This window comes from Scyliorhinus torazame, chromosome 12 (assembly GCF_047496885.1).
Source record: "Scyliorhinus torazame isolate Kashiwa2021f chromosome 12, sScyTor2.1, whole genome shotgun sequence".
In the NCBI taxonomy this organism is placed as follows: domain Eukaryota; kingdom Metazoa; phylum Chordata; class Chondrichthyes; order Carcharhiniformes; family Scyliorhinidae; genus Scyliorhinus; species Scyliorhinus torazame.
Genome location: NC_092718.1, coordinates 183,938,080 through 183,957,693, shown reverse-complemented (window position 1 = coordinate 183,957,693; position 19,614 = coordinate 183,938,080). Strand labels below are relative to the sequence as shown.

General features: G+C 44.7%; 1 protein-coding gene across 1 annotated transcript; it reads right to left on the bottom strand.

Moving 5' to 3' along the window:
• Window positions 1-13,395: 13,395 nt before the first annotated feature.
• Window positions 13,396-19,376, bottom strand: LOC140386788 (dehydrogenase/reductase SDR family member 11-like). Its single transcript, XM_072469486.1, has 3 exons — window positions 19,251-19,376; window positions 17,231-17,323; window positions 13,396-13,739 (listed from the first exon to the last, which is right to left on the bottom strand). Exons 1-3 carry the CDS (start codon window positions 19,374-19,376, stop codon window positions 13,698-13,700), a joined length of 261 nt encoding a protein of 86 aa, XP_072325587.1. The 3' UTR covers window positions 13,396-13,697.
• Window positions 19,377-19,614: the final 238 nt, after the last annotated feature.

Genomic DNA, 19,614 nt, shown 5'->3' with positions numbered 1-19,614 from the left:
TACCATCCCCACTCGGACCTCCCCGTTGTCGTTGGTCTCCAAGTACCTCTCTATACTTCCTCGGACCCGCTCGCTCATATCCTCGTCCGCCAACAGCCCCACCTCCTTGCGCCACATCGGGCGCTGGTCCCTCTCCTCTCCCATCTCCAAGTCCACCCAATGCGGGGCGTGGTCCGAAATGGCTATTGCCGAATACTCAGTATCCTCTACTCTCGCTATCAGTGCCCTACTCAAAATGAAAAAGTCGATTCGAGAATAAGCCTTATGGACATGTGAGAAGAATGAAAATTCTCTAGCCCCCGGCCTTGCAAATCTCCAAGGGTCCACCCCTCCCATTTGGTCCATAAATCCCCTCAACACTCTAGCCGCCGCCGGCTTCCTACCCGTCCTAGACCTGGAGCGATCCAGTGCAGGATCCAACACCGTGTTAAAATCTCCCCCCATTATCAGGCCCCCCACTTCCAAGTCTGGGATCCGACCCAACATACGCCGCATAAAACCCGCATCGTCCCAGTTCGGAGCATACACATTGACCAGTACCACCCTCTCTCCCTGCAACTTACCACTTACCATTATGTACCTACCGCCATTATCTGCCACAATGCTCGACGCCTCGAACGACACCTTCTCTCCCACCAAGATCGCTACCCCTCGATTTTTGGCATCTAGCCCCGAGTGAAACACCTGACCTACCCACCCTTTCCTCAGTCTTACCTGGTCTGCCACCTTCAGGTGTGTCTCCTGGAGCATAACCACATCCGCCTTGAGCCCCTTCAGGTGCGCGAACACGCGGGCCCGCTTAACCGGCCCATTCAGTCCCCTTACATTCCAGGTTATCAGCCGGATCAGGGGGCTACCCACCTGGTGGACAGTAGATCTGGGTACAAGGACAATGACAAGAAGGTTTCCTCACTTTATTTCAATCCACGGTTGCTGACATTCTGTATTTATACATACAAATTTAGTAGAATTAACTTTCCTGATGTTATTGATGTGAATGGGAAATAGTATGGGGACACCTACTGGAATCTGCTCATTATATTTTTACATTTTTATTTATTTAAGGGATGTCAGGGTCACAGGCTAGGCCAACATTTATTGGCGAGCTGCCTTCTGGAGTAGCTGAAGTCCCTGTGGTGTAGGTACACCAGCAGTGCTGTTAGGGAGAGAGTTCTAGGATTTTGACCTTGCGACAGTGGAAGAACGGCGATACATTTCCAAGTCAGGATGGTGAGTGCCTTGGAGGAGAACTTCCACGTGATGGTGGTCCCCTGTGTCTGCTGCCTTGTCCTTCTAGATGGTAGTAGTCATGGACTTGGAAGTTGCTGTCGAAGAAGCCATGGTAGGTTTTTGCAGTGCATCTTGTAGATGGTCCATACTGCAGCTACTGTGTGTAACTGGTGGATGGAGTGAATGTTTGTGGAAAAGGTGCCAATGCAGTGGGCTGCTTTGTCCTGGATGACGTAGAGCTGTACTCATATTCCATCATACTTCATACTCCTGACTTGTGCCTTGTAGATGGTGGGCAGGCTTTGGGGAGTCAAGAGATGAGTTACTCGCCGCAGGATTCTTAGCCTCTTGATTTAGAACATAGAACATTACAGCGCAGTACAGGCCCTTCGGCCCTCGATGTTGCACCGACCTGTGAAACCACTCTAAAGCCCATCTACACTATTCCCTTATCGTCCATATGTCTATCCAATGACCATTTGAATGCCCCTAGTGTTGGCGAGTCCACTACTGTTGCAGGCAGGGCATTACACGCCCTTACTACTCTCTGAGTAAAGAACCTACCTCTGACATCTGTCCTATATCTATCTCCCCTCAATTTAAAGCTATGTCCCCTCATGCTAGCCATCACCATCCGAGGAAAAAGGCTCTCACTGTCCACCCTATCTAATCCTTTGATCATCTTGTATGCCTCAATTAAGTCACCTCTTAACCTTCTTCTCTCTAACGAAAACAGCCTCAAGTCCCTCAGCCTTTCCTCATAAGATCTTCCCTCCATACCAGGCAACACTCTGGTAAATCTCCTCTGCACCCTTTCCAATGCTTCCACATCCTTCCTATAATGCGGCGACCAGAATTGCACGCAATACTCCAGTTTTGTACAGCTGCAACATGACCTCATGGCTCCAAAACTCAATCCCTCTACCAATAAAAGCTAACACACCGTACGCCTTAACAACCCTCTCAACCTGGGTGGCAACTTTCAGGGATCTATGTACATGGACATCGAGATCTCTCTGCTCATCCACACTGCCAAGAATCTTACCATTAGCCCAGTACTCTGTATTCCTGTTACTCCTTCCAAAATGAATCACCTCACACTTTTCTGCATTAAACTCCATTTGCCACCTCTCAGCCCAGCGCTGCAGCTTATCTGCAAATTTACTCATCCATCCTTCTACGCCCTCCTCCAGGTCATTTATAAAAATGACAAACAGCAGTGGCCCCAAAACAGATCCTTGTGGTACACCACTTGTGACTGAACTCCAGGCTGAACATTTCCCATCAACCACCACCCTCTGCCTTCTTACAGCTAGCCAATTTCTGATCCAAAGTGCTAAATCACCCTCAATCCCATGCCTGTGTATTTTCTGCAATGGCCTACCGTGGTGAACCTTATCAAACGCTTTACTGAAATCCATATACAACACATCAACTGCTTTACCCTCATCCACCTGTTTGGTTACCTTCTCAAAGAACTCAATAAGGTTTGTGAGGCACGACCTACCCTTCACAAAACCGTGTTGGCTATCCCTAATCAAATTATTCCTTTCTAGATGATTATAAATCCTATCTCTTATAAACCTTTCCAAGACTTTGCCCACAACAGAAGTAAGGCTCACTGGTCTATAGTTACCGGGGTTGTCTCTACTCCCCTTCTTGAACAAGGGGACAACATTTGCTATCCTCCAGTCTTCTGGCACTATTCCTGTAGACAATGACGACATAAAGATCAAAGCCAAAGGCTCAGCAATCTCCTCCCTAGCTTCCCAGAGAATCCTAGGATAAATCGCATCCAGCCCAGGGGACTTATATATTTTCACACTTTCCAGAATTGCTAACACTTCCTCCTTATGAACCTCAAGCCCTTCTAGTCTAGTAGCCTGAATCTCAGTATTCTCCTCGACAACATTGTCTTTTTCCTGTGTAAATACTAACAAAAAAAATATTCATTTAGCACCTCTCCTATCTCCTCGGACTCCAAGCACAACTTCCCACTACTGTCCTTGACTGGCCCTACTCTTACCCTAGTCATTTGTTTATTCCTAACATATCTATAGAAAGCTTTAGGGTTATCCTTGATCCTACCTGCCAAAGACTTCTCATATCCTCTCCTGGCTCTTAGCTCTCTCTTTAGGTCCTTCCTAGCTAACTTGCAACTCTCGAGCACCCTAACTGAACCTTCATGTCTCATCGTTACATAAGCCTCCTTCTTCCTCTTGACAAGTGTTTCGAATGCTTTAGTAAACCACGGTTCCCTTGCTCGACCACTTCCTCCCTGCCTGACAGGCAGTAGCTGTTCCTTGAACAAGCTCCACATTTCCATTGTGCCCATTCCCTGCAGTTTTCCTCTCCATCCGATGCATCCTAAGTCATGCCTCATCGCATCATAATTGCCTTTCCCCCAGATATAACTCTTGCCCTGCGGTATATACCTATCCCTTTCCATCACTAAAGTAAACGTAATCGAATTGCGGTCACTATCACCAAAGTGCTCACCTACCTCAAAATCTAACACCTGTCCTGGTTCATTACCCAGTACCAAATCCAATATGGTCACGCTTCTCGTTGGCCTATCTACATACTGTGTCAGGAAACCCTCCTGCACACATTGGACAAAAACAGACCCATCTAAAGTACTCAAAGCATTTCCAGTCAATATTGGGAAAGTTAAAGTCCCCCATAACAACTACCCTGTTGCTTTCGCTCCTATCCAAAATCATCTTTGCAATCCTTTCCTCTACATCTCTGGAACTTTTCGGAGGCCTATAGAAAACCCCTAACAGGGTGACCTCTCCTTTCCTGTTTCTAACCTCAGCCCATACTACTTCAGTAGACGAGTCCTCATCAAACGTCCTTTCTGCCACCATAATACTGTCCTTGACTAACAATGCCACCCCTCCCCCTCTTTTACCACCTTCCCTGAGCTTACTGAAATATCTAAACCCCGGCACCTGCGACAACCATTCCTGTCTCTGCTCTATCCATGTCTCCAAAATGGCCACAACATCGAAGTCCCAGGTACCAACCCATGCCGCAAGTTCACCCACCTTATTCCGGATGTTCCTGGCATTGAAGAAGATACACTTTAAACCACCTTCCTGCCTGCCGGTACACTCCTGCAACTTTGAAACCTTACTCATGACCTCACTACACTCAACCTCCTGTATACTGGAGCTACAATTCAGGTTCCCAAGCCCCTGCTGAACTAGATTAAACCCTCACGAAGACCATTAGCAAATTTCCCCACCAGAATATTGGTACCCCTCTGGTCCAGGTGTAGACCATCCCGTTTGTAGAGGTCCCACGGACCCCAGAATGAGCCCCAATTATCCAGAAATCTGAAACCCTCCCTGCTGCACCATCCCTGTAGCCACGTGTTCAACTACTTTCTCTCCCTATTCCTTGTCTCGCTATCACCCGGCACGAGTAACAACCCAGAGATAATAACTCTGTTTGTCCTAGATCTAAGTTTCCACCCTAGCTCCCTGAATTCCTGCCTTACATCCCTATCCCTTTTCCTACCTATGTCGTTGGTACCTATGTGGACCACGACTTGGGGCTGCTCCCCCTCCCCCTTAAGAATCCTGAAAACACGATCCGAGACATCACGCACCCTGGCACCTGGGAGGCAACACACCAACCGCGAGTCTCTCTCATTCCCACAGAATCTCCTATCTATCCCCCTAACTATGGAGTCTCCAATGACTAATGCTCTACTCCTCTCCCACCTTCCCTTCTGAGCAACAGGGACAGAATCTGTGCCAGAGACCTGTATCCCATGGCTTACCCCTGGTAAGTCCCCCCCCCCCCCCCACCCCCCAACAGTATCCAAAGCGGTATACTTGTTAATAAGGGGAATGACCACAGGGGTTCCCTGTACTGACTGGTTCCTCCCAGCCCCTCTCACCGCCATGCATCTATCTTTATTCTTCGGAGTAACTACATCCCTGAAGCTTCTATCTATGACCACCTCTGCCTCCTGAATGATCCGAAGTTCATCCAGCTCTAGCTCCAATTCCCTAACGCGATTTCTGAGGAGCTGGAGATGGGTGCACTTCCCACAGATGAAATCAGCAGGAACACTGACGGCGTCCCTCACCTCAAACATTCTGCAGGAGGAACATTGCACTACCTTCCCTGCCATCCCCTCTAAATAAAAAAAGAAAGAAAGAGCTTACCTGTTATTCACTCCCCTTCTCAGCAAGCACTCATTCAGCAACCTCTGCGCCCCACATGATAACACCGGAGGGAAAATAAAAGAAAAACTACTTACCAGTCACCAGCCAATCCCTTACCTGCAGGCTGTGATGTCACGGTTCAACTTCTTTCTACTTCTACCTGCCCTCGAGCCTTCCTCTTGATCTTTACAGCGGTTGTTTTTTTGGTTAGAGGAGGGGGTAGGGAGGGAAATACTGAAGAAGTGTTTTGGGTTTAAGTGTCACTTGACAACAGCTCCTCCACAATCCACCTTCAAGTTAGCGTGAGCACACGGACGTATGCAAATTTCCCCCGCAACAGCCAATCAGCAGCTCCGCTCTACTATCGTCTGCTGGATGCTTGTCTTCACTTGAAAATCTAGGGTCTCTTGCTCAGGTACACCTTCAGGTCAGAGTGAGCACATGGACATATGCAAATTTCCCCCGCAACAGCCAATCAGCAGCTCTGCTCTACTGCCCTCTGCTGGATGCTTGTCTTCACTTGAACAGCTAGGGTCTCTTGCTTGGGTACACCTTCAAGTTAGGGTGAGCACACGGACGTATGTAAATTTCCCCTGCAACAGTCAATCAGCAGCTCCGCTCTACTGCCCTCTGCTGGAGCACTTGTAACCGCAGTATTTATATGATTAGTCCAGTTCAGTTACTGGTCAATGGTAACCTCCACGATGTTGATAGTGGGGGATTAAGCAATGGCAATGCCATTGAATGTCAATGGACAATGGTTAAATTCTCTTGTGTTGGAGATGGCATTTGCCTGGCACTTGTGTGAAACGAGTTTTACTTGACACCCCAAGTCTAGATATCATCCAGGTTTTGCTGCATTTGGACATGGACTGCTTCATTATCTGAAGAGTCATGAATGGTGCTGAACATTGTGCAAACATCAGCAAACATTCCCACTTCTGACCTTATCATGGGAGGTCATTCATGAAGCAGCTGAAGATGGTTGGGCCTAGGACACAACACTGAGGAACTCCTGCAGTGATGTCCTGGAGCTGAGTGATTGACCTGCAACCACTACAACTATCTGCTTTTGTGTCAAGTATAACTCCCGCCGACATTGAGTTCACCCCCCCTTGTTCCCATTAACTCTAGTTTCACTAGTGTTCTATGATGCAATACTCAATCAAATACTGTCTTGATGTCAAGGGCAGTCACTCTCACCTCGCCTCTGGAGTTCAGCTCTTTTGCACATGTTGGAACCAAGGCTGGAATGAGTTTGGGAGCAGAATGGCCCTGGTGGAACCCAAACTGTGTTTCACTGAGCAGGTTATAGTGAAGGAAGTGCTTCTAAACAGAACTGTTGATGACTCCTTCCATCACTTAACTGATGATCAAGTGTAAACTGACGGGGCAGTCATTGGGCAGCACAGTAATTAGTATCACTGCCTCACCGCGCCAGAGACCGGGTTAAATTCCAGCCTTGGGTGATTGTGCAGGTGGAGTTTGTACATTCTCCCCGTGTCTGTGTGGGTTTCCTCCGGGTGCTCCAAGTTTCCTCACACAGTCCAAAGATGTGGTTATGTGGATTGACCATGATCAATTGCCCCTTAGTGTCCCAGAATGTGGTTAGCTGGAGGCACAGGGTTACAGGGATAGAGCGGGGGAGTGGGACGAGGTGGAGTGCTCTTTCGGAGTGTCAGTGCAGACTCGATGGGCAGAATAGCCGTCTACTGTACTGTAGGGATTCTATGGTTCGTGTGGGGACCACATTCCCCCTTCTTGGGTGGGGTTACTCGGTTACGGGGATAGGGTGGGAGCATGGGCCGAGGTAGGGTTCTCTTTCAGAGGTTGGCTGCAGACTCAATGGGCCGAATGGCCTCCTTCTGCATTGATTCTGTGAATTGGCCAGATTAGATTTGTCCAGTTTCATGTGTGCAGGACATACCTGGGCAATTTTCCACATTGCTGGGTAGATGCCAGGGTTGTAGCTGTACTGGAATAGCTTGGCTGAGGGGGCGGCATATTTTGGAGCACAAGTCTTCAGTACTATTGCCCGGATTCATAGTCTTTGCAGCATTCAGTTCCTTCAGCCACATCTTGATATTATGTGAAGTGAATTGAATTGGTTGAAGACGGACATCTGTGATGCTGCAGACCTCCAGAGGAGGCTCAGATGGATCATCCACTCGGCCCTTATGACTGAAGATTGTTGCAAATGCTTCAACCTTATCGTTTGCACTGGTATGCTGGGCTCCTCCATCATTGAGGACGGAAATATTTGACAAGCCTCCTTTTCCAGTGAGTTGTTTAATTGTACAACAATATGAAAATGTAACTCTCAGTCTAAGTGGTGGAATGTTAACCAATGTTTAATTTGTGTAGTCACTGTGCACATTTGTTTACAAGGCATTCAAGTATTATTGATAACTAGATTTTCAATTGGCAGCAGAGTCAGGATAATGAGGTGTGACTTTTTTTTTAAAATTCCTGTATGCACCTCTGGAACCAAAATGCACATAAAAATACTGCAGTGTGTGTAGAGACAACAGCTCCTCACTGTCATAATATACACCAGTATATTATGATGCAGACACACACACACTAATGGACATGCAGTGGGACCAATCAGCATATACAACACCGCAGCCAATCACCAGTGAGAGCACACGCACTATAAAGACAGGGGGCAGGAGAGTTCCCGCTAATTCTAGTAGCAGCCAGCTCGGAGTACAGAGCTCACAGCCTACAACACAGACATTCACCATGTGCTGAGTGCATCACCTGGTTATGACTAGGCAAGGGTCAACAGTTAAAGCTGGTATTGCATTTACCCATAGTTCAAGTATGTTAATATAGTTAACCTTATAATAAAATAGAGTTGCACCACTTCCAGTGTTGGTGACCTGTTTGTGATCCAGAACACCCAACACATCACTCACAAGGTCAGCAGTGCTAAGGTAGAGTAAATCAGCCATGCAGGCAAAATAAGTGTAATATGCTGAACCCAGCACAAAATGCCCCCATTTTGCATCCATTAAAAACAAGCTGTCCGATGTCCCCCTCATGAACCTGGCAGCTGGGCACTAACATGGAACAGACTGTCCGGATTTTCCAAATTGACCATTTAAAATCCAGTGCTTTCCCAACCTCAACCCATTGACAGGGTCCTCAGGGAGCTTAAGGGGCTGTTAATTGAAGGTAAGCCATCCCACCCTCTCCCGACCTCCATTTGAACCAAAGGAATAGAAATTCAGTGTTTGGGGGACTTTCTGCTGATGGGGTGTAGAGTGAGGTCACTCAATCTCAGTTTGTGAGCATCAAATGTGCAGGGTTCAGTGCTGTAACTACAATGCTGAGACAAAAAAACACATGCAGCAACTAAAAACCCACAGTACAACATAAAAACAGCATTAAATTATTCCTTAAAGCCGAATCCATTTTGCAAACAATCAGGTAAAAGCTTTTATTGCATCCAGTTGTATATTTCTAGAAAGCAATACAGAGTTCGGTAGTTTGTCACAGGTGAGTTAGCAAGCATTAAAGTGCCCTCCGATGATTATTAGTGTGGAGTAGGGCCTGGCCTTTCATGACAAGACAAGGGGGAAAGCAAATAATCTCATATTGTTGATGGGATCAGCTGGAGGTTATATAAAGTAACACATCGTTCGCACAGGGAGCTGTTCCTGAAATGTGGCAGCAGCTGGAGATTTAATTCTGCTGTACTTGATCTGAAGGTGAAACATCCTCAATGACTCCTGTTTTTGTTTTGTTCAGTCCTAGTTAAATATAGATTGTTATGAGGCATTCAGCCTGGTTGAATAGATCAAACAGTTGGGGTAAATATTCCAGCCACAAGATGGCTGCCACTAGGTGGCAGAAGAGGGGAATTAGGAGATGAGAAATCCAATGAACATCCACAAGAATTTCCCGGGGCTCTCAAAATGTGCCAAACCTATTGGTCGGTAGTTTGTGTGGGAGCTTCATTTGATAATTAGAATGCATGCAAATTAAAGAAGGTTGGCACATTTTTCCTCATATTTGCAGAAGGAATATCCATGTGATGTACTCACCCACTTAAAATGGGTGAAACATGGATGCACCCTGGCTGTTAACGAATCCTTAAAGCTGTAAACTAAGTTATTAAAGTTAATACTGAATTGAATGCTGGGTGGAATAAAAAGGAGTTATACTGAGTTGGTTTGCTTGATCAGCAATGGACTGCCAACAGCTCCCGCTTAGCCATAGCAAGGTCTACAAATCCAGTCACACCTATCCAAGGATCTCAGAGGACAACTGATTTGGCAGTATGGTGGCACAGCATTTAGCACTGCTGCCTCAAAGCACCAAGACTCTGGCACAGTGTTTAGCACTGCTGCCTCACTGCGCCAAGGACTCAGGTTCAATTCCGGCCTCGGGTGACTGTGTGGAGTTTGCACTTTCTCCCCATGTCTGTGTGAGTTTCCTCCGGGTGCTCAGGTTTCTTCCCACAGTCCAGAGATGTGCAGGTTAGGTGGGTTGGCCATGATAAATTGCCCCTTGATGTGAGTTAAGGTGGGGTTGCAAGGATGGGGCAGAGGAGTGGACCTGGGTGGGGTGATCTTTCGGGAGGTTGGTGCAGACTTGATGGGCCGAATGGCCACCTTCTGCACTGTTGGAATTCTATGGACTTCTATGAGGTGAGGGGGTGAGGGGGGAGGGGGTCAGCCATTGAAGGAGTTTCAACACCTATTGCAATCTACAGACAACCCTTACCAGAGGGACCAGACAGGGAGTGTGAAAGTCACCAGGGTCCAATATGACTGTTCCTCACTCCACAGATACTGCCAGATCTGTTGCGGTTTCCCAGTACTTTCAGTATTTATTTTGGATCTCCAGCATCTACAATATCTTGCTTTTAGATCAGTCATCCAGCAGATGGATCACACAGATCAATGCTGCATTGTTTGCTCAGAATAAATCTGTAAGGAAGCTGACTCCAGATGATTTTGTGAGGTCATTTGGTCCCAATTTACATTAGTACAACATGTGCAGAGGCCAATGCTTTAGGCTCAGTGTTGTGACCAGAAAATATGTGCAATAACTTAGAAAAGCTCACAGCACAACATAAAACTGGCTCTCGGGCGGCACGGTAGCGCGGTGGTTAGCATTGCTGCATCACGCCGCCCGAGGTCCCAGGTTCCATCCTGGTCCCGGGTCACTATACGTGTGGAGTTTGCACATTCTCCTCGTGTCTGTGTGGTGCTCACCCCCACAACCGAAATATGTGCAGGGTAGGTGGATTGGCCATGCTAAATTGCCCCCTAATTAAAAAAATAAAATAAAATAAAACTGGCATTAAGTTATTTCTTGAAGGCTAGCAGTTTGCAAATAATTAAGCAAAAACTTTGGATGCATCCAAACATTTTCTGCTAGAAAGCATTACATATTTCAGTAGTTTGTCACAGGAAAATTAGTAAGCACTCCGAAGATCATTAATGTGTTATATATGAATGTGAAAGTTAATAGGGCCCCTGATTTGCTTGTTTGCAGCAGAGTTTAATAATATAAGAGCATGTACTATATCAGGGTTAGGTATAGTTGACTAGTGATACTCAACACATTGAGCCCTTTAAATCACGCAGTCTGACCCTCGCTTTTCCGGATGCGCCCTTTGATGTTGTTCCCTATCTGTGGGTCACACGGCTTAATGGATAAGGCATTTAACTTTGCTTTGAATTGTGATACAATCAGAATATTGCAGGTTCGAGTCCTGCTGCGATTGTTTAGTGCCCTGTTTCTGTTGCGTAGTGGTTATCGTGTTTACACGCAAAAGGTTCTCAATTCGAAACCGGGCAGGAACGTTGTCAAAAAAAACACTTGTTTAAGTGTGAGGAAAAGTTAAAGTTGACATGCTATTAAATAGTTGACACTATTAAATCAAATCACCCACCTGAACTGGCTAGGTTTTCAGTTCATAAATGTCAGATCACAGTGACAATACATGGCAAGGTGCAGCCGCCAGTATGATTGGGCTATCCTCAGTTGTGTAGCTATAAGATATGGGGTTCGCTCCAATCTCAATTGTAATGCACAAGTCAATTACAAGTGTCAGAATGAATGGGAAAGTTTTCCCAAAGAAACCAGCAGTTTCTGACTAGGTACAGACCACTCCGGGTCCAAGAATGTGGTCAGAGGTTTGACAGAATTTATTAAGTCTAAGTATAAAATAGGGCGGCACAGTGGTTAGCACTGCTGCCTCACGGCACCGAGGGCCCAGGTTCGATCCCGACCCTGGGTCACAGTCTGTGTGGAGTTTGCACATTCTCCCCGTATTTGCGTGGGTTTCGCCACCCACAATGCAACGCTTTTCTAATTGGAGGGCTGTGACCAGTGGTGTTCAGTGCTGGGACCTTTGCTGTTTGTAGTACATATAAATGATTTGGAGGAAAATGTAACTGGTCTGATTAGTAAGTTTGCAGACGACACAAAGGTTGGTGGAATTGCGGATAGCGATGAGGACTGTCAGAGGATACAGCAGGATTTAGATTGTTTGGAGACATGGGCGGAGAGATGGCAGATGGAGTTTAATCCGGACAAATGTGAGGTAATGCATTTTGGAAGGTCTAATGCAGGTAGGGAATATACAGTGAATGGTAGAACCCTCAAGAGTATTGAAAGTCAAAGAGATCTAGGAGTACAGGTCCACAGGTCACTGAAAGGGGCAACACAGGTGGAGAAGGTAGTCAAGAAGGCATACGGCATGCTTGCCTTCATTGGCCGGGGCATTGAGTATAAGAATTGGCAAGTCATGTTGCAGCTGTATAGAACCTTAGTTAGGCCACACTTGGAGTATAGTGTTCAATTCTGGTCGCCACACTACCAGAAGGATGTGGAGGCTTTAGAGGGGGTGCAGAAGAGATTTACCAGAATGTTGCCTGGTATGGAGGGCATTAGCTATGAGGAGCGGTTGAATAAACTCAGTTTGTTCTCACTGGAACGAAGGAGGTTGAGGGGCGACCTGATAGAGGTCTACAAAATTATGAGGGGCATAGACAGAGTGGATAGTCAGAGGCTTTTCCCCAGGGTAGAGGGGTCAATTACTCGGGGGCATAGGTTTAAGGTGAGAGGGCAAGGTTTAGAGTAGATGTACGAGGCAAGTTTTTTATGCAGAGGGTAGTGGGTGCCTGGAACTCGCTACCGGAGGAGGTGGTGGAAGCAGGGACGATAGTGACATTTAAGGGGCATCTTGACAAATACATGAATAGGATGGGAATAGAGGGATACGGACCCAGGAAGTGTAGAAGATTGTAGTTTAGTCGGGCAGCATGGTCGGCACGGGCTTGGAGGGCCGAAGGGCCTGTTCCTGTGCTGTACATTTCTTTGTTCTTTGTATGTGCAGGGTAGGTGGATTGGCCACGCTAAATTGCCCCTTAATTGGAAAAAATTAATTGGGTACTTCAGTCAGTTCACTTTATCACATCAGCTCTCAGCAACTGTGGCGCATCTCTTGTTCTGTTGACTGAAGCCTATCTCTTTGCTTCAATGTTGTGATGTGTTGTGCAAGTAGCTATTGAAAATGGTTGGTCATATAACCCTTTCTAACAACTACTTCTATGCATGGTCAATAGAAATTGCTCTATTGAAGGGGAGTATTAATTTTTCTTCATAATTTCAACCAGTTAATTAAAGTGTATTTTCAAATCAATGTTTGAAGGCAGCGTAATCTTAGTCAAGAAAAGTAGGCGGGTTCCTCTTTTCCATAAAAAGAGGAGTTGATTTTGAGTTTTGATGCTGGCAGGGAGCCACACATATCAGGATATTGTAGACATGCAGACCATGGTCAGTGAGCAAGAATCCCCAGGAGTCTCCCCGGAGAATCAATCCTTTACTGGTAAGGTATCCAAATTTGGTTCTGTGCCTGAAACTGGAACAATTCCACAGAACTGCTTCATGTCAGCAGGTGGCAAATCAATTTGAATTTCCTGCGTTTCCTCTCACTGGGGATGAAAAAACAAGGGTCGACTGAGGTCACGCAATTTGTTTACTGAACAATACTACATGCCTTAGTCCCTTGTGGGATAGAGTGATGAAATGACAGCTGTAAGTTCCCCAGAAAACTATTAAAGATAATTGTCACACAATGACTGCAGGTTCACAAAGAAGTGATCAGGAACAGGTAAACCGTCATGTAGCATTTTGAAGTATAATATCGAGCGTATTGCTAAGTATTGGTTGAAACAAAGGCTCAAGCATTAAAAAGCATCATATTTGGCGGCAACCACTTGAGTGATAGTTGCATTTCTTCCTTTATTGTGATATGTGTGATCACATTGCATGCTCCACTGGTCTAATGATGGTTTCACCAACCTAAATAAAAAGAGTAAAAATGAAGTTCTCAATACTTCAGTGTGAAAGTGCAATGTTAGTTCCTGGTAACTTGATAAGTACGAGTACATATAAAGGAACTACCCAAACTAAAATAATGATTTTATTTTTTCTATTACTTCCAATAATTGTGCAACTTCTGGAGCTGAATAAACAGGGAGCTACCTGGAGAGCAAATCCGTGGGGTACAAATATTCCTCTGCGTGCAAAATTAAAGAAAAATCCTTTTACTAAACCATCCGGTTTAGTCAAATATTTTCTCGTTAACTTTATAAACTGAGCAAAACACACATGCAGCAGCCAAACTGGGCCCTGCATGGTTCTGTGATAGCCAGAGGAAGCTGGCATCACTTCACCATCATGGTGCCTTGTGAGGGTGACACAAGGTGATCAGTCACAATTCACCTCTAGTCAAATGTAGGCTTTAAGAGCAGGTAGTGACGTAGGAAGAGAAAGGACCCGTTTTACTATAATTTGTATTAAAAACGTTTTAATACATTTGTTAAAATTGCATATTAGGAGAATGTCATTATGCACTTGCACACTAATATTGAACAGTCATTTTGTGACTAGATATTCTTACATTGACATGAGGTGGTGCACCTAGAGCATAAATCACAGCACTTGCACTTACAGAGCCTACAACAGCAATAGTGAGAGTTTAACAAAGAGGACATTTAGTAACATTTGTTTTAACACAAAGTGCTCACATTTCTCCACCAGTAGGAACACTGTACTCTTTTTTTGCTTTGAAAATAATCTCAGTTGTCATGTAGGTAGACTTGACAAATCATTTTCATGCAGGACAATCCTACGGACAGCAAACTTGATACATGACCAGTTAGCCTTTTTTTTGTTGCTGACTGCATTGGTTAAGTCATTCAGCACAATGAGAAAATGTCACTGGTCCTTTTTGTATACTTGACATCTTTTACATTTACCAGAACAGTACATAGAGCCTCTGTTTAATGTCTCATCTGGAAAACAGCATCCCCAACAACTGTAGCACACCCTCTGAACACTGACGTCAGCCTAGATTGGGTGTTCAAGACCTGAATTCATAAACTTCTGACTAGGGGGCCAGTGTGTCATCAGTGGCCGAACTGAAACTGGTCATCTGGATATTGCTCACCATTGTTAGCAATGTCTGCCTCACTAAGACCTGCAAATAGAGAGGCCATTCGGCCCATTTATCCTCCCCTTCCACAGTAATGTCCAATTCTGCTCCTCAATCAAAACATCTAACTGCATCTTCATTGACTAAACTTTTTATCTCCAGCTTACCCAAATTACCATTCAGGTGCTATTCATTTTTTTTTGTTAAATATTTTTATTGAATTTTACATTTGTACACTATAGAGGAGGTGATTGAAACGGTTATTATTTACAATTTAGGGACATAAATGGACACGTTTAGAAAGGGCGAGACCGCCAATAGACGGAGCAAGACATAAGTGCGAAGACGAACGAGGGATGGAAGTAGGGTGGGGACTCTGGAGCGAAGCACTGAGCAGGGCCACCTCGTCCTGCGCAAGGCCTCATGCTGGCCTCATGCAGTTTAAAGTGGTGCACAGAGCGCACCTAACCAGAACCTGAATGAGTAGGTTTTTCCCGGAGGTGGAGGACAAGTGTGAACGGTGCCAGGGAGGCCCAGCCAACCACGCCCACATAATGTGGGCCTTCCGCAGACTTGTCGGGTTCTGGACAGCCTTCTTTGAGGCAATGTCAAAGGCTGTGAGGGTGGAGCCATGCCCAAAAGTGGCAGTCTTCGGGGTATCAGACAAAGAAGACATTCCCAGGACGGCACGTGGCACAATGGTTAGCACTGCAGCCTACGGTGCTGAGGACCCGGGTTCAAATCTTGGCCCTGGGTCACTGTCCATGTGGAGTTTGCACATCCTCCCCGTGTCTGCGTGAGTTTCACCCCCACAACCCAAAGATGTGCAAGTTAGGCGGATTGGCCACACTAAATTGCCCCTTAATTGGAGAAAAAAATAATTGGGTACCCTAAATTTATTTTAAAAAACATTCACCTTGCCATCAGTTGTATATTTGCCTTCGATCTGATTATATCCATGTTCCTTTTCTTGCTGTCAAGGTGTAACTTGAAAAAAGGTGCATCAGTGTACCATCTCATTCATAGAGTCATAGAGGTCTACAGCAAAGAAAACGCCCTTTGGCCCATTGCATCTGAACCGGTCAAAAACAACCACCTCACTATTCTAATCCCATTTTCCAGCACGTGGCCCATAGCCTTGTATGTCTTGACATTGTAAGTGCACATCTAAATACTTCTTAAATGTTATGAGGGTCTCTGTCTCTACCACCCTTTCAGGCAACGAGTTCCAAACTCCCACCATTCACTATCATTGAAAGCGGAAGAATCTGAGTTTTTCTTGCAATTCTTCGTAACTCAGCCCTCGAACATAGGATTAACTTCTTACCTCTTTCTTTGCCACATCTCGAACAACCGCAAGTAGGATAGTTTGTTTTGTTCTTTACATATAGGTAAAAGATCAAATCTGTTCAGTCAATGAAGCCCCTTCAACTTTGTCCTCAATATGTCTAAGGCTCCCCAGTCCTCGCCCTCTGTGAACTGACTAACAGATATGTGGAATTTCAGCCAGGACAGTGGTATATCTTTCAAACATCTGCCCTGGTCTCTACGCAGCATCAGCTCTTTCATATATTTGCATCCTTCCTTTCTCACCTTGTGTAAAAAGGCACTGTGTCAATAGTGGTATGGTCAAGCCTGTAAATGTGTCTAATTCAGCTATACAATTCCACATGTTACAAAATCTCACAATATTCGATGCTGCCCATTATTACCAGTGCAAATTATCGCACTGTAATGATATCCTTCTGCCAGTAGTGGTGTTGTTTGCCCTCAATTTGGCACCTCCTGGCCTGTACTGCAGACAGACTTCTGTCCTTGAACCAATCTACCTCTTTGCTTCCCAAATTGCCAAATTGAAGTCAACAATAAATAAAAGCAAATCAATGTTTTTTTTATAAAAGTGACGGAATACAGCTTTAAGCCGCAGACTGAATTAAGACTGCATATCCTTGCCAGATTTGACCTCATTCTGCATTTGATCTTCACTCGCCATGTGAAACGCTAATATAAATTGGTTAATACTGTACAAGTACTGAATTGAGTCTGTCCTTTCTGCGGCTAACATATGCTGACATTTATTTCCCTCAATGATAAAAATGTTCTTCAATTATAAATTTCTAAACTAATGTGCTATTCCCTCCGCCCCCATCCCATCCTGCCCTCTCCACTCTGCACGTTTTCAATAAACTAAAGCAACAATTTGAAAATTAGATAGCACAGAATACTGGGGTGTGGTATGTAGTCCTAAACTGTGCAAACAAGAGGCAAATAAATTAAGCCACTTACTATATAGGCCTATCTGTTTTTGCTTGTTCCCCACCTTCTAGAATGTGTTTTTAGTCGATGTGTTACGCACCTTCATTTGAGTACATAAATCTGGAGCATTGATTGAAGTATTTTCGAAACAGTGAAGGATTAACTCAGTCTTTACCAATCCAGGTGATATGCTCTGAAATGGAGTAAAATATGCACAGATTGTACAAGTAGCAGCATCTCACTTAAAGGAATCGGCAGTACATTTAGCCAACAACAGGAAAAAGGTGGGGATGTCAGGAATTTCTGGGAACGTGGAATTAAACATCAGATCAAAGGAGCAACGGCTGGTAATGAATCGAGAGGGCCATTGTGTTGATTTATAACCATTACAATGAAGAGTTTCTTTGGGTTGGTAGGATTTTCTCCAACATATAATGGTGGATTTGTAACATTCCTTTCAAAGTCACTCTTAAGTAGTCAAACGCAGCAGCCAATTTGCAATTGCACGCAGCAGATAAATGAATGCCCACCTAATCAATTTTTGCTGATGTTGGCCATAGAAAACTCTAAGTCTTTGAACACTGCTAAGGATCTTTCTCATCCACTTGAACAGCCAGATGGGGTATTATCTTAAAGGCAGCCAAAGCCATCACACCTCTGACAAAGTAGTGTTTGCCTAAATTCGGTGTTCAAGTCCTCGAATTTTAAGCACTCAACCTTATGAATGAGAGGTGAAATTGCCACTATTGAGCTAAGCTGGCATTTACAGGAACGATCACAACCCAAGAATATTATTAGAGGTGCCAGTTAATTTTTCCTTAGGCAGCTTACAACACAAGGAGGCCATTTGGCCTATCATGCTTGCAAGCTGGCTCTTTGGTAGAGCAATTCAAAACTAATTCCACTGCCTTGGTCTCCCCAGCCAAGCCCGTGCTTAACATCATTATCCACCTTTCCCATGATCTTTGCCTAAATCACTCCTTTGGGTAAAGAAATATGACACGAGGTGAGATCACACAAACTGCCTAATGTCTTTTTTGACACGATTAAACTATAATATTGCAAGTTTATACATTTGTACACAGCTAGATGATGGACCTTATGCCACCAATGAAATAGCAGAGGCCGGATTTTTCGCCTCTCAAAACTCCAGAAAACAGGGTTTTGATTTTGTGTCTTAAGCTCGGTAATAAAGGAGTGGTCTGGAGGAACCTTGGTGTCATGGGAATGTCACTTTAAGAAATGTTTGGCTTCTCAAGTGGCTGCAGTGATGTCCTTGTGTGGGTGGAGCTGGGCTCTGGCTCTGCTTTTTACTTTTGTTTTGAACTGGAAGCAGTTTTTGGCTCTGAGTTTTACTTTCGGTTTTCAGTTGGGGAGCTGAATTCAAACCAAGAAGGTGTATTTTGGTCTCTCTCCCTGCATGCTAAAGAATGTCTCCAGATCACTTGATAATTTCAAAGTAATACCTGTTTCTGTAATACCGGTTTTTGTAGGAAAAAAGGATGTTTGGCTTCTGGATGTTGTCAGGAAAGTTACTAAGGGTTACCTATAGAGTACTGTATCTTTGTGGGGGGGGGGGGGGGCGGTATCAGTGTTGGTAGTTGATAAAATGTTTACTGTGTGTTTATAAAATTTTAACTGGATTCATAGAGTAAACATTTGTTTAAAAATACTGAAGATTTCTGTTGCATCAGACCTGGAAAGTGGGCCCTTGTGCTCCTCACAACCAAAATCTATGAAAAGTTGTCGATCAGGTGAACTCCATGATATACTTTGGTGTTCTCTAAACCCTGGCCCATAACATTGGAAAGTACTAGATTTGCTCTTGGTACTTTCTAGTGGTCATCTCATTAATGGCACCAGAAGAGACCACAATGTATATCCAACTATCCTTGCATAGCACGTGGTTGGGGGGGGGAGACCACCATAGATTACCATAGAATTTACAGTGCAGAAGGAGGCCATTCGGCCCATCGAGTTACCCTCTACAAATCAAAAAAGGCCAATAAATACAGGGAATGTTTTCTTGATCTTCAAATGACTCATGTAACAAGGAGGCCATGAACTTTATTTCTTTTAAGGGCTGCTCTTTAATTTGTTTAAACTGAGCATCAACTCACTGTGGTGCGAATTTGGTTCTTCTGGCCTTGCAGCTCATAGCGAATACTTTCTGTCAGGCAAGTCACAGCACACTTTGTAACACCATAGAAGTGGACCATGGCTTGCGTGTGTGGAGCGTGACCCATCAGACTGGAGGGAAATGAGAATGAAAGTGGTCGTAAATGTTGCTGTTGGAGCAAATTTGTAACACATCAAAGGTGTACGCTATCTGTTGTTGTAATGCTGCATTCACATAGATTTGCCAACTGAAATCTGTAAAATTGTTAACAAATTATTTTGAAAATGTATTTTAAATCCATTTTAAATCCGTTAAGTTCCTACGAGCATTAAAATTAAAATAAACTTAACGTAATTAGTGTCTAA